The following is a 13,893-nucleotide window of genomic DNA, read 5'->3' on the forward strand; positions in this document are numbered from 1 at the left end:
CAGATATCCAGGAATTCTACGAAGTGACCTTATTGGATCATCAGATATGTGCCGAGCCAGTGAAGGTTGCGGATGTAATGCCCTCAGTGAACCTGTGGGACTTCCCCAGTTTTCAAAGCACAACGGTGACCTCCGACACTCTTCCCAGCAGCCTTAGCACCAGCATAGAGGTAGGACTCTTCCCTCAGTCAAGCGCGACCTGCGTACGAGACTGGTCATTAGCAAATGTTATGACTTAACACTTAAAACTGCTGCAAGTGATGTTTCCTGAAAAATGTAGGTCGCTGTGTGTATATTGTGATGGCCATCTCTAAAATAGATGTTCAGAAAAAAAAAAAGAATGTCCTGTGACCCTCGTAGACTGAACACACTGGAATTCCAGACTTCATCACAGTGTGGGTTTGTTAGCAAGGCTTCCCTGCCTGGCAGTTGCTTTTCATATGTACTCCCGCAGTGCTCAGGTGTGGCTGCGGCTAAGATCGCAGTACTTACAGCAGTTTTAAGGATGTGCATGCCACTTAAAGTTCTGCTGTGCCAAAAGATATGACCTTGTTGCCCATGGCATGCGTTGAAGGAAAGTGAGTTTAAAACAGCAAATTTAAGTTTTGATGAATAGGCAGGTACTTCACCTTTAGATGGTGGAACAGAAAGACAAATGCTAGGTTTCCATGTAACAACATCCTCCGTCTCATATCAGTGGAACATCCACACCATGGCACTTTGAATACTTTTGAAAACCCTTTCACCCATTTCAAAAGTATTGTGAACGTTTTCTGTCTTATTTTGTGCCTTATTATAGGCATGCAAGATGTTTTTGTATGTAATACACATTTGTCTATCAACCTCAGAGCTATGGTACAGAGTTCTGATATCTTACCATCCAGTATGAAAATGTTTGTTTACTATGGCAGACAGGGGAATATTGTAAAGATGGTATGGTATTAGAGCTGCTTTGTAGCTGGTTGGTTTGGGAACATTATTAGCGTGAACACCACCTTTCTGGTGCCTGGAGCCTGTGTGCTTCTAATCTACTTGATTTCCATATCGTCATGTGCTGGGGGTTGGTATGGGTTGAGCTGTTGGAAAGACCATTCATCTTCATTTCCATGCGGATGCCGTACAGCTGAAATGTCGGAGGTGCAAAGTGTATTTCTTTCAAAAATAGATGAACTGTTGATTTAATAGCTTTCCCGGTGTAGTTGCAAAGATGATCTGCAATTTTGATATGTAGCAGTAAATTAGCCCATTGTTGTTGTGGGAAATGGGTGTAGAACAGTGCTTGGCCTTATGGGTACAGCAGAGGAATCTGCCGTCGCCACCTCACGCCACAGCACACAACAAATTACAGAATTATGACCACAAGGACGTTTTACTCTCTAACCACCGAAGGACAGGGACATTATCTGACAAAATGACAAAACAACCATGCGTTTTCCAATTGAACTGTAAATTATGTGACCCCCTTAAAATTTGCCAACCCAAAAAATGGTTCCTTCTACACAAGGGTCAGCTTTTAAATGAAGCAATGCCCTTAACAGTGGCATTTAGAGGGTAATTAACACCCTGATCTTGAATGGTGACCATATGAACTTGAAGGCCTTTAGAAGTTGTAATTCTGCACTTGTCAAAAGGCCATCATGTGTAAACTAGTGTTGTTGTCCAGAGTCCTGCTTGGACAATGAGCATGCCTAGTAGTAGTACAATTCCGCTGTGGGGGAGATGGTGACCTGGAGAAAGCTCCACTGTCTTTCTTCTTTAAGAGTGACGGAGGCTAGCGAGTGTGTCGTGCCAGGCTCACTGCCCTTTTCTGTGAGGTGCATAAACCCGGATGAAATGGATTTGCCAGGTTATCTGCCGCTGCCTAATCTGATTATCAAAGTCCTGGTGGTTACCTGTGTGCGTAGGATGAGTCAAGAAAAGGTCTTACTACCCAGTAGAGAGTTCATGCTAGTTGCTGACTTACTTCATTGGTCGCTTGCTTACATGGCCCCCTGGTGTGATGCTCACCAATCATATGTGTTGTGTGGCCAGTCTGAGGTGCACACCGCGATCTACATCCCACAGCTGTGCACAATAAAGTTGTAGTCTGGAGGAGAGGTGTGGAAAGCTTCTAAAGAAAGAATGCCCTACAGTGGAAAAGCGCATCCCGTATTCACGCTGACCCAGCTTGTAATGCTGGCTTTTTTTAACATTAGTCATTCGCCGGGAAAACATCACAAATGCATTATCACAAGTCTCTGCATCAACAAGTGTCTCATTACAGAGATTATTACTGTTGGAAGTCTGTGTGTGAGTCACTCCGCTCATTACTTTTATCCTCTGATTGAGTGCCCAGGATTAAGAGCAAAATGCATTGCACGTGGGCCCACAGAACCTTCGCAGCCTGATGATGCATTCTCCCAAACAGGGATAGTCCGCTCACTTTGTGGTCCTAACATTGAGCCACATCTAATCTCAATCACCATTATCCCATGTCATTGTGACTAATAACACACCATCAGTCCAGTGACCTTATCAGCTGTTTGACTGTCTGTCTTATTTTCACATTTACTCACTATTCTACTATTCCTAAACCCGAGGGAGGTCAAGTTGACCATTTACATTTATGTTGCTCAAGCCTTTTAATATGAATTACAACTTTCTAACCATCAGCTGTCATGTAGAAACTATTTAGAATTTAACTTTGCCCTGTTCTCTTCTCCTTCTGTTTCCTCTGTTTTTCAAAACAAAAAAAACCAAACAAACATTGTGACAGGACTCTCCCCTACTTAATGAAATACTACACGTGCTTGCTAAAGCTCGAGCGTCTCCCTCTGAGCTGGACCAAGTAAGTACTGTACTGTACCGCTGGGCCTCTCCCTATGGGTGGGTGCCTCCCTCCGTGTCCGCATGCCTGGATCCTACCCCACACCCTCCATTGCCTCTCTGCCTGGACCATGGGACTCTGTCTGTGGGTAATAGCTCATATATCAGTGTTGTTCTTCATTTACCTGGGCTGGGCTTGCAGGTCTTGTTGAATAGCTTTGGACTATGGTTTTGTCTTGGAGAATGGGGACGCCATCCGTCATTGTGAGTTGGTTGTTTGTTTGTTTGTTTGTTTGTTTTTCTTTTACTGTGATGTCCTGTGTCGGCTGGTGGTATGGATTGCTTATTTGTTTTCATTTGGGGAATATCATTTCAGTGTTGTTCCTTTTTTGTTTTGATTAACTCATACATGTTCAAACTGCTAACATGGGTTGAATCAAGGTCTGTTTAAAGTTGGCTGCTGGGAGGAGGGGTGGGTATGCTAATGAATGAATGGCCTGTTCACTCTATGGTCTGCAGTCTTTTGAATGGTGCTCAGATTTGTGCTAGCACATAAAGCTGTCTGAAAGGGCTTAAATCCCTCCCACTGAACAGAAGTTTTTTTTTTTTTTTTTTTTCCCTTTTCAAAAAAACTCTTATTTGCAGCGTTAGTCATGCCCAGACTGCCTCCTCGGGTGGTCAATGTTTTATTTTAGCCTGCAAGTTTCTCCTGGAGAGAGAGCACACAGCAGTGACATGCTCCAAAGGCCACACACGCTCTATGTTAGACCTAACAACGTTGTTGTGTGGAGAGTGAGGCTTTGGGAAATGGGGAGGCTTTTTTTTTTTAGGAAGTCAGAAGTGCAGAGTTTGTTGGTAGCTAGACTTCCATGTGCAAGTTCCATGTGTGTCTGATTTGTAGGACTCTGTTGAATTCATCTTTTCATTTGAAAAGAAATGGGTGGAGTGGTTGCTAAAGTATTCATTATGTATGTAATATATGTATTTTTCATCTCTTAAGAGTGATTGTCTGCTCTGTGAATGTGTGTCTGTTTGAAGCAGAGGCCACCATAGAAATCTTAAGTCTGAAATCTTAAGATGAGACTTTACTTTGTGTGGCCATCAATATGAGAAGGGAGCAGCTTTCAGGAAGCCTATTCATGCATCACTGCCTCACTGCACATATCCTGCCAGGCTGTCCCACAGACATCCACCTTTTTCTTAAGAAAAGTTTGCACAGGGAAATTTGGGAAATGCAAACTCAGGAGTGTGATAAATATGTTTTCCCCTTGCCTTGCTCAGGGAGAAGGCCTCAGCAAAAAAAAAAAAAAAAAAGAGGCATTTTTAGCAGTTTTGTTGAAGCAGGGGTCTTCTGAGGCAAGGGAGATGGGCTGTGAGGTTGGAGTCTAATCACTGAATCTACACATGTAAAATATTTATGTGTGCGCTGCACTTCAGTGTAATGTAGTCTCTCGCAGTGGGTTTGTTTTTTTACAGGGCAATCTCTCCACACTCTACTGCTTTGATGAAGGGATGTTATAAGTAAGCTGTGCCATGTTTCCCACCACCCTCTGTGATAATAAACTAAGTGCAGGTTAATGGGCAGTTTGGCGCAAATGCGTCATGTCGTATGCACACATTTGGATTCACATTTACCAGGTTTTGAGAGAGTTGTGCGGCGGGGGAGTTGCCTATTGTTTTTTTTTTTTTAGAGAGAATTACATATTGTTGTCCAAAAGGTGTTTATAGATTCATATTATTGAAGAAATCAACATCAGGCTGCAAAGATAGTACTACATCTTCACACATTTGGAGTACACCACTGATCTATAACAGCATTGCATTTAGCAGGTTTTGAGAGAGGTGTGGATTAAAGGGGCTATATGTAAACCTGACTAGCTATCTGCTAGCGAGCTAAATTATTTCATACATAGCAGATTGGGGGTAGTGTATTACTGTGTTTGTGCACCCCTACTTCCTCTCCATTCACAGAAGTACACAAAATGTTTGGCCAAGATGGTGGGGGCTAAAGGCTACATGTAGCATGAAAACATTTATATGATTGAAACATATCTAAGCTACCATTAGTGTGTCCATCAACATCAATTAATGTGTATATGCTACATGAACCTAGTTGAGGCAAACACACCCCTGTAGGTCTTCAATTAAGCACTCAAGCTTTTGAGCCAGCTGATGGTCAAGCAATTAATGTTAACTGATGGGCTTGCTATTGAGCTAATTGCTAATATTAACTACAGTATAGCCATGCTTACTTGTGTCCTTTAGTAAATTCAATTCAGCACCATGAAAATGGATTGAGGCTGTAGTTAAAACAAAAATGGAACATTCCATTAACAAACACTTATTTTAACCTCTGAAATGGGACTTTAGCGGTTAAAAACACCATTCCTGACAGTGTGTGTGTGTTTTTGCCCGTGACTGCACTCTTGCTTTGCCATGCTGTTTTTACTACAGTGACTCACCTGCACCTATTGAGGTACAAAGTGGATTTATGAGAGAGGCCAGAGCGGCCCTAGCTGGTTAGCATGACAACAGTGCATGGGCATTTTCTACGTTATGTCAAATTGGTTACTTCTTCACAATTTTGCTGCTATTTCTAGTTAATTAAATAAAAAAAAAGTAACTTTAAATTATTACTTATTTAACCTTTTTAATGGAGACATATTTAATTTTTTTGAAGAATTACATACTGTTGTCTAGATGGTTAGCATCCAGTAGTGAAAGTACTTCCATTTAGGTTTTTACTGTTTTTAGATAATTGTACTTAACTTGAGTATTTCTATTTTATGCTACTTTTATTGTACCTTCTACTCCGCTGCATTTAACCGCTTTAGTTACTAGTTACATTTAAGATATATTGTCTAGGTAAGCAAACTTGTTAATTGTCTGACCTATCTCACACGTTGCACCAGTGTATGTTTTTAACCCATGCTGCCTTTAAAACCACGGTATACTCGGTAACCCAATTTAGGATTCTACTTGTGAAAAACGTCCGTTTACCTGATCAGCTCGTAAAGCAATGTACATGCCCGCAGCGGCATCTATCGTCTCACCTGCATGGCCTCTGATGAAAAAAATTGTGTAAGGTTAACTAAAAGCAATGATGTTCATATCAAGCTCGATTATACTAGTGACGGTAGGCTAATACCAATCATTGCAAATTTGCTCTGACACACCAACAAACAAGAGCAGACACTCCTTTTCAATTCTGCAACACGTCTTGTAGGCACAGGCAGACGTATGTGTTTTCCCCTGGCCATCGTGACCAATCAAAACTATTTTATGTGGCCCTATAAGGATGGTGGTGTTCCCTTTCATGCCGGTTGTTGTTGGGCTGTGGGAGATTTTCCCAAATTTTGACCATATAGTTCCAGCGATGTAAACCTGCTAGTAGGCTATTGTGCCTGTTGCCCCGATATTTTGCATTAGTTTGTTGTGAAAGTAGGCCGTGCATTTTTACATATGATTGGAAAGGTGGTGTGCTTAAAAGTCAGAGATGCATTGGTTTGTGCTGTAATAGTTGTTTTACTAGGAATTCCGTTTCAGTGTCAACAAAGAACGGAAGAATGAACTGCCTTGGTTTTTGGGTCTACTTCACCGTTGTGTGGTGGTCTAACCTAAGACTGCCTTCAGATCAGCTGTAGGCTATAACGGGCTGCGATGGACCGTGAGTTGAAGTCGTGGCCGCTCACTTTTGCAGAGGCCCGCCCAAAAATAAAATACTAAAAATAAAATACCACGCTACAGATGTTTGCGTTTCCCCAGCGTTATTGAAAACAGTCAGATAAAGCGAAGGCTATCGCTCTGCATCAGAACTGATGCGTTTCGACGTAGCCTACAGTAACAGTCTCACAGAACAGTGCGCATAGGCACTAAGCTTTGAGTCTTGTACCTTTCAAGGATGTATTGTAATGGAACTCACCGCGTGGCTGCGGTTATTGACACCGTGTAGGTTACATTTATTTGCCGCCAGAGTTGGAGTTAAAAGCAAATGCATTAAAAATGTATTGTTAAAATCATGAATAGGAAGAACTCAACTGGGAAGTTGAAACAATCTGGGAAGATATGCTGTTAATGTGCTCACCACATCACTGTAGTTTGTTGAAAATCGCCCTTCATGTTCATATGGAATCGAGTGGGCTTAATTGTTCTACTTTAGATTTGTTAGGCTATATGAAAGAAGAAGAGGAGCTTCCGTTGTTTCGGGGTTGGAAAGTGCAGTAGGTTACTTGGAAGAAGCATGCTCTACCAGTACAGCAGCATTGCATTTTTGTTTCAGTCTCTGGCGTTTAGCGCTCTTTTCCATTTAAACTGTTTTCCTACAGCGGGAGGCCGCCGTGAGAGGGTTAATAAAACAACGCAAGCATAATTGCACATGTCGCTGAATTGGAACTGCCATGGTCTGGAGCAGAGCTCTCCCGGACGCTGTTTACTCTCCACGCGCTCTCGGCAGCATCTTATATGAGTCGGCAGTTGCGTCGTGCTCGCATCTCTTGAACTTTACGGATATTGGAAGCAGCTTTGACACAAGAAGTGCTAAGATGTAGCCCCCCCATACCCCCGTTACGACTGGGACAGCGGTGTTAGTAATGTATTTATGTGCGGATACACTCTTGTTCTGACCGCAGCAACAAAGGTCCGAAATGAAATGCTGAGCGTCGTGAGGCTAGCCGATACGGAAGGATGGACTGCATATGCATCGTTACGACAAAGGTAAGGTCCAGTCCACTTAGTGCGCGAGGTACGGATTGATGAGAAGTAGAGCTAAAGATTGTCCGTTGGTTCGATATCTAATCGCGCTTTAGACAAATGGCTCAGTTCGGGCATCTTCCTTGGGCTTTGTTGTACTTTGACATGGGGATTTTAGCTGAAGGAATGTAATGATCTTAAGTGATGGATGATGATGATGATGAGGTCTTGTTTTTGGCCAACAGGGAATTATGCTATTTGTCCATGTGCTACAAAAACGCCCCCCTCATTGTTCTTATGGTGCATTATGTTGTTCCCTGAATGATTTACAATGGTCTGCTATGTAATATCTTACTGATGTAAGACTAGGGCATACATCAAAACTCTTTCCCCCCCTTGTGTTAGTTTCCTCTTTGCACATATCTGCTGACATTGTATGTTAGACAAGGTGGCTGCTGATGCTGAAACCGAGAGCACACCTGCTCCTCCAGTAACTTTTTAAAGAGAAGGCTCCTGTAGAGTAGCTGCAAGCAACGCCGCTGCCACATTCAACACATTTCCTATCAGTCTGTTTCTCCCTCAAGCTTGGCTGACCCCACACTCTGGTACCCTGGAGATAGTTTACATGCCGTGGCCCTATTTCCTGTGTTTATCAGCGCCCGTCTTCATAGCTGAAGTTTTTCCTCTTATCTTGCCTGTTTTTTGGGGGGGTTTAAAATAGACGCCAGTAAAATGTGTTTTGCTCCAAAACCCTTTCTTAAGCCATGTATGAGTTATGGTGCAGTTCTATTTGTGTAAGATGTAGACCAGCCTTTAAGTCCTCCACAGATTATAGATTGTTGTCTTTATATTCGGGAGGTGGAGGGGCAAAGGCAGCCAGAGTGAGCCTGTTTGATCGAAGTGCCATGATCTGAATGAACTGGTGGAGTGGGTGTGTGTGCGCGTGTGTGTGTGTGTGTGTGTGTGCGGGCGCATGCGTGCGGGCGCATGCGTGCGTGCGTGCGTGCGCGCATACGCGTACAGAAGGGGACAGCGTGTGCACTCATTTGCAGTGATCACACATTCCCTCGTAGGTGCCAACTTTGCCACCTTTGCAGAAAAATGGCGTGCTGAGTGAGGGAAGCTGTTGATGCAAGGAGGAGGCTGTCAATGCTGAGGTCACATCCTGTAATCCCTGATCAGCCTGTCACACACACACACACACACACACTATCTACATGTCTCTGCTGTGTTCTTGTATTGATTTAATGGAGCAGCCTTGAATACAAATGGCCGCGTTTTAGTTGCCCATGTCATCAGGGCTCGCCACAGGGGTGTTTGGAAACCCAGTGGCCGCTGATGACTCATTAGCAGTAATCTGTTTCAGAACAGGCTGTCCTGACTCGCATGGAGCCCACTTTACGCCTATGGCCGGAGGGGCCACTGCACCCCCTTATTCCTTCCCCCCTCCCTCCCTCCCTCCCTCTCTCCTGCTCATGATGACCCGTGTCCGAGCCTCTTTCCCTTTAGTCTGGAGCCTTTGCCTTCCGGGTCGGTCTGCAGATGAATCACCATCTTCTAATGAAGAGGAGGTGGTAGTAACTCGGCTTCTCCTGTCACCCAGGAACCTTCAGGCCAGCTCTCAGTGGCGAGCCCTGTAGCGTTGGACTGCTCTGACCCAGCAACAGTCCTTGTTGAGTGGGCTTGGACGTGTAATAGCAGCATGATGGCAGCCATGAAAATGGTTCTCTCTCCTTCCTTGTTATGCGTCTTATGTCTGTTGGTGCCGTACTCCGTTATAGCATTATGGTTATAAATATTTCATCACCCAACAGGACTGCTGTGTTTGATACATGCGGCAGTGAAGAATATATCTGACCTGTGTGGAATGTCTTTCATAAACCACACAGGCAAAACAAGCCATGAAGCTATTGGATATTGTTGTAACGGAGTCCTCACTAACCCTCTCCCAAATCCTCTTCAAAAGAGCATTGCGTTGGTCTGATGTCTGAGTGATGTCTGTACTGGCCACCAGAATCTCCTATAATAGAGAAAGTCTGTAGCACACTGCCTAGGCTGTAGTATACGGCAGCCCCTCTGTACGATGAGTTCAACTCTGCTGTTTTAGAGCAGTTTGAGCTAAATCCATAATAGCGTGCATGATTTGTAAAACTTCTTAATCCCTTCCCCCCCAGTACTGTGCATGTTGCAGGCATTTTGCAGGTACTAACCAGTTGGAAACCAAGGATTACAAAATAATATTTGTACCTTTTTTTTATAATAAAAATAATATTTTTATGTTCCTTCATGTACCCCAGATGTTTGCCTGTTTCTCAGTTTTAACCCATATTGCAGGTTCCACTCGTACAAGCAGGGTCAGGGGAGAAAAGCTGTATTTGAGTTTTCTGATAAAAAAGGCTTTACATTTGGTTTTAACTATAACTATAACTGTACTGCTGCTCTTGTGTGACGTGTCCAGTCTGAAATCCTCAGTAAGTGCTGCAGTAAGAAAGGGCATCTCAGAGAATGCTGATTTTTATTCGTTCCCTGTCATTATGTCTCAGTCACTCTCTGACTTGCCGTCACTTTTCGCTTTCGGTCTCTTCCTTCCGTCACATCTCTTTCATCCCTGCCCATCTGCCCTTTATCTTCCTGCCCCCCCCCCCCCCCCCCCCCCCCCCCCCAATCCTTTGCCAGCCAATGCTGTGTGCATACACATCAAGACGGATGGCGGCTGGCAGATGGGCTACAGTGGTGAGCTCTGTGACTGGGGGTTTTTCGTGCGCATGGCAGCACTCGCCCGTCCTCGTCCCCCCCCCCCCCCCCCCCCGGGTGGATGCCTGCTCCGGGGCCGACAGCAGACTTTGCATTGAAGGCCCCTTGGACTTCCATCCATGTGAGTCTGGCCAAGGCGAGCTCTGTGCCCCCTCCCTCCCTCCCTCCCTCCTCTCCCTCCTGGCAGGCGGGCAGAGCAGGCTTCCCCATCCCCACAGTGTACCGCAAGGAACCCCGGTCAGAAGGGCACAGGAGGAACTGGCCTGATTTGTTTAAAACAAGTCTCTGGAGGTTTGGGAGCACACTTCTCCCGCCCATCTCTGTGTGGTCAGGGTTACAAATCTGGAGCAGTAACGACATGCTTCATTTACCTCATTCATGTGTACGTGTGTGACTGTCTACACTATTCGATTGTGGTTCCTTTCCCCTATTTCATATATTCTACAATCTTCTTATACGCACCATCTAATATTCCAACAATTTGGATCAAAACAGCACATTTAGATAAATGATGGTTCATTTGACTCTTGTATCATATTTAGCTGTAAATGCAGTTTCTTCTCTGGGGGCATTAGCCAAAATTACACAAGAATGATCTGCTGGAGGGAGCCAGTTATTTTACAGGACAGTTCTTCTATGACTTAACATGACCTGTCTCTGTGTTGGGTAAAAATGCTACCCATTCTGGCAAAGAAACACTACAGGCTCTGTTAACAGCTAAAACATATACTGATTTACAATAGGTCACGCATAAGTGACCGTGCCTGACTAGAGTGTTTTTGTTTGTATGTGTGTGTGTGTGTGTGTGTGTGTGTCTTGTGCCAGCCAATTCCATTCCATCACAGTCAGCTGTGCCCATTGACCAGACACAATGACCTCTCATAACACCAAGCTCCACCCTGCCCACATCATCCATGCTTACTTTGGCATGATGTGGTTGGAGGAGAAGGGGTCTATATACAGTATATAATATATACAGTATATATATTGTTTTTTTTCTGCAGAGGATACCTGATGTGAAAAGCTTTCCGGTCCCGGGCACTCCTAGTATGCCACCCTTCTGTTCTCTAAAGGCTCTGGCACAATAGGCGAGGCTCCGCCTCAGCGTGGCTTGAGGGTATGACCAAACACAAGACAGTGTAGCTCCAGCGCATCACTCAGCCCTCTGGCCCTCATAGCGTTCCAGTCTGATTTCCTGCTCCCAATCTCTGCTCGGGCAGGCGCTGTGGCGTGGCGTGGCGTCGTAGCCCCAGTCAAATGTCGTGCCATGCGAGATCTTTCGCTGTGCGATTGAGTGACTCATGGGACGTGATCAGAAGCCTCTCCGCCACTGTCCCCTCTCCCCAGAGGCGCCGTCGGCAGCGTCGCCGTCTTATAACACGCAGCCCAAACGTTCTGCACCATCGCTGCAGATCTGACTCAAAAGTGAACCTTAAGCTCACTCTGGAGATTTCTCTCTGTGTATCTCCACCGTGACAGTTCTGTGTCATTTACACAGTGGATGTGTTGCTGGCTGGTTGTAGTCTGGCTGAGTGTGCTGTTGTCGGTGTGTGTGTGCTTGAAGTGACCTGTCGTGCATTCAGGGTAGTCACAGTGCAACTTCAAATCAACCTTGATGGAAGATGTTCGTCACAGAATCATTTACAGGTAGTTTTGAGTTATTGTGGTGGATGTGAATAAATGAATGATGATAATACTATGTATACGGTTCTGATACAACTTGAGGAGTGGTTTTTCGCTCAGCAGGCAGCTTGCGGCTTTAGATGTACAGACAGTCAAGGTCGTCGAGTTTGTCTGAAAAAACCTTTAGCCGGAATCTCCTGTGGACAGTGCTTCCGCCTTTTTGCCACCCTCAAACACCCTCTGGCAACCGGTGGTAATATGAAATGCATGGAGCCAAACTTTAATCTTTGGGAACTGTGGCAGATTTGGCAAAATGAGGTGAGGGTAAGGGCTCGTTGATGACGTGATCACTGGACTTTTCCTTATGGTATTTGCTATGTTACTACTAGCAAAATCAAGCCCTTAACCCTGCACCTGCAACCTCTGTCTCTGATTGTCAGTGTCTGGGGCCACTGGACCCTGGCCCAAGACAGAGCCTCACCTCGTGTTCTGTAACAGGCTTAGAAACACAGGCCAAGTTACACTAACAAGATCAGTCATGTTGTAGAGACTAGATACTATTCAAATTAGCGGAGTGGGTGTGTCTTCAGGTTCAGGGCTATATAGGCTGAGATTTTAAGCCAGTATTGCATGCACTTGAGGTGTGTCTGACTGCTTTTGAATGCAAGAGGGTGTCCTGTGTGTGTACAAGTCTTTGGGACTGGACATCTTACTTAGTCTCCAGTCACAGCTGGATAGATGCCAGCGCTGGTCATGTTTATGGGCTGGTATGAGTGTTTGGTTCCATCCCATGCTCTCCTGCATGCATGCTCCTCCTGCAGCATCGGTATTCCTGACTTGAGAGTTCCTGGCCCACTGCATATTTTACTGCTTGCTGTCATATCTGCTGCAGCAAGGGCTCTTCTCTGGTCTTCCACGCTGAATTATGCATTCAGGAGGCAGTCAGTAATAGACTGTGTGTGTGTGTGTGTGTGTGTGTGTGTGTGTGTGTGTGTGTGTGTGTGAAATGAGGAGCGTGAGGGGGTGGTGGCAGTGAAACTGTACCCCCTCGTGTCCCGAGAATCCCAGAATGCCACGGGAGTGCTTCCAACCCCGGGCAAGCTGTACGGGGTAGGCACCCTTGTTTGCCAGGTTATACATTTGGGCAAAGACAAAATAGAGCACTGGTGCGCTTTTAAAGGGCAGCCACGTGCCCAGACTACTACGCAGGCATGGCAGGCTACACTTGTCCTGGGCTGTGGGCAGGCAGTCTGAACCAACGCTGACAACACTGCTTGCTCTGGACGAGAGGAGACCTTTTTAAATATAATCCCTTAGTCATGTAGGCCAACTAGGCTATATCTGTACTGGTCAGATTAACAGAGTGTATTTTGGTTCTCAAGTGTTAAGATGTTTATTATTGCATTTAACCTGGGCAATATTATGACTCTTTGTGCCGCTATTTGACTAGACTGATAGTCTCGCCCCCCTGGTCGACTCGTGTGGCACATTATCAGTCGGTTGTAAACACTGTATATCTATTCGGCAGGATAAGCACACAGTGTTGCTGTAGGGTGCGGCTCCTGCTGTGAAAGCACAGTGCTGTACTCACAGGAGACTACTTCACACACACACGCACACACACACACACACACACACACACACACACACGAACACACACACACACACACACACACAGGCACACACACACACACACACACACACACACACACACACACACACACACACACACATCCACACACGCACAATCACACACACACACGCACACACACTGAAGACACTGAAGTCTCACCACTCACCATGCATCTTCCATCACCAGCTACGGTGGTACTGTGTAAACAACCAGAACTGAAGTGTTGGTGACCAGAATTTGCCGATAGCTGTGCAAAAGCAGCCTGCGTGCCCCAGATAGATGAGGGACGTAGATATTCGCAAAGGGCCATTTTTAAATGCACCATTTTCTGCTGCCGAGCCCATTGCTGTCATTATGTTATCTCGATAAGAGTGTATAAATTGCCCTGT

At 45.2% G+C, this 13,893-nt stretch overlaps 1 protein-coding gene across 15 annotated transcripts in view; it reads left to right on the forward strand.

The window, feature by feature from the left end:
- Positions 1-13,893, forward strand: part of dlg1b (discs large MAGUK scaffold protein 1b) — a 106,956-nt gene that overhangs the window by 24,237 nt on the left and 68,826 nt on the right. For 7 of the 15 annotated variants that reach the window (XM_031559509.2, XM_031559510.2, XM_031559511.2 and 4 more), the window contains exons 3-4: positions 4-170; positions 2,756-2,827. In XM_031559509.2, coding sequence (XP_031415369.1) covers positions 4-170; positions 2,756-2,827 — 239 coding nt within the window. Of the gene's footprint in view, positions 1-3; positions 171-2,755; positions 2,828-6,368; positions 7,519-13,893 lie in introns of those variants that run through there. The other 8 variants (XM_012826368.3, XM_012826369.3, XM_031559514.2 and 5 more) reach the window with 2 other exon arrangements.

The sequence above is a fragment of the Clupea harengus genome, chromosome 22 (genome assembly GCF_900700415.2).
Source record: "Clupea harengus chromosome 22, Ch_v2.0.2, whole genome shotgun sequence".
NCBI classification, from domain to species: domain Eukaryota; kingdom Metazoa; phylum Chordata; class Actinopteri; order Clupeiformes; family Clupeidae; genus Clupea; species Clupea harengus.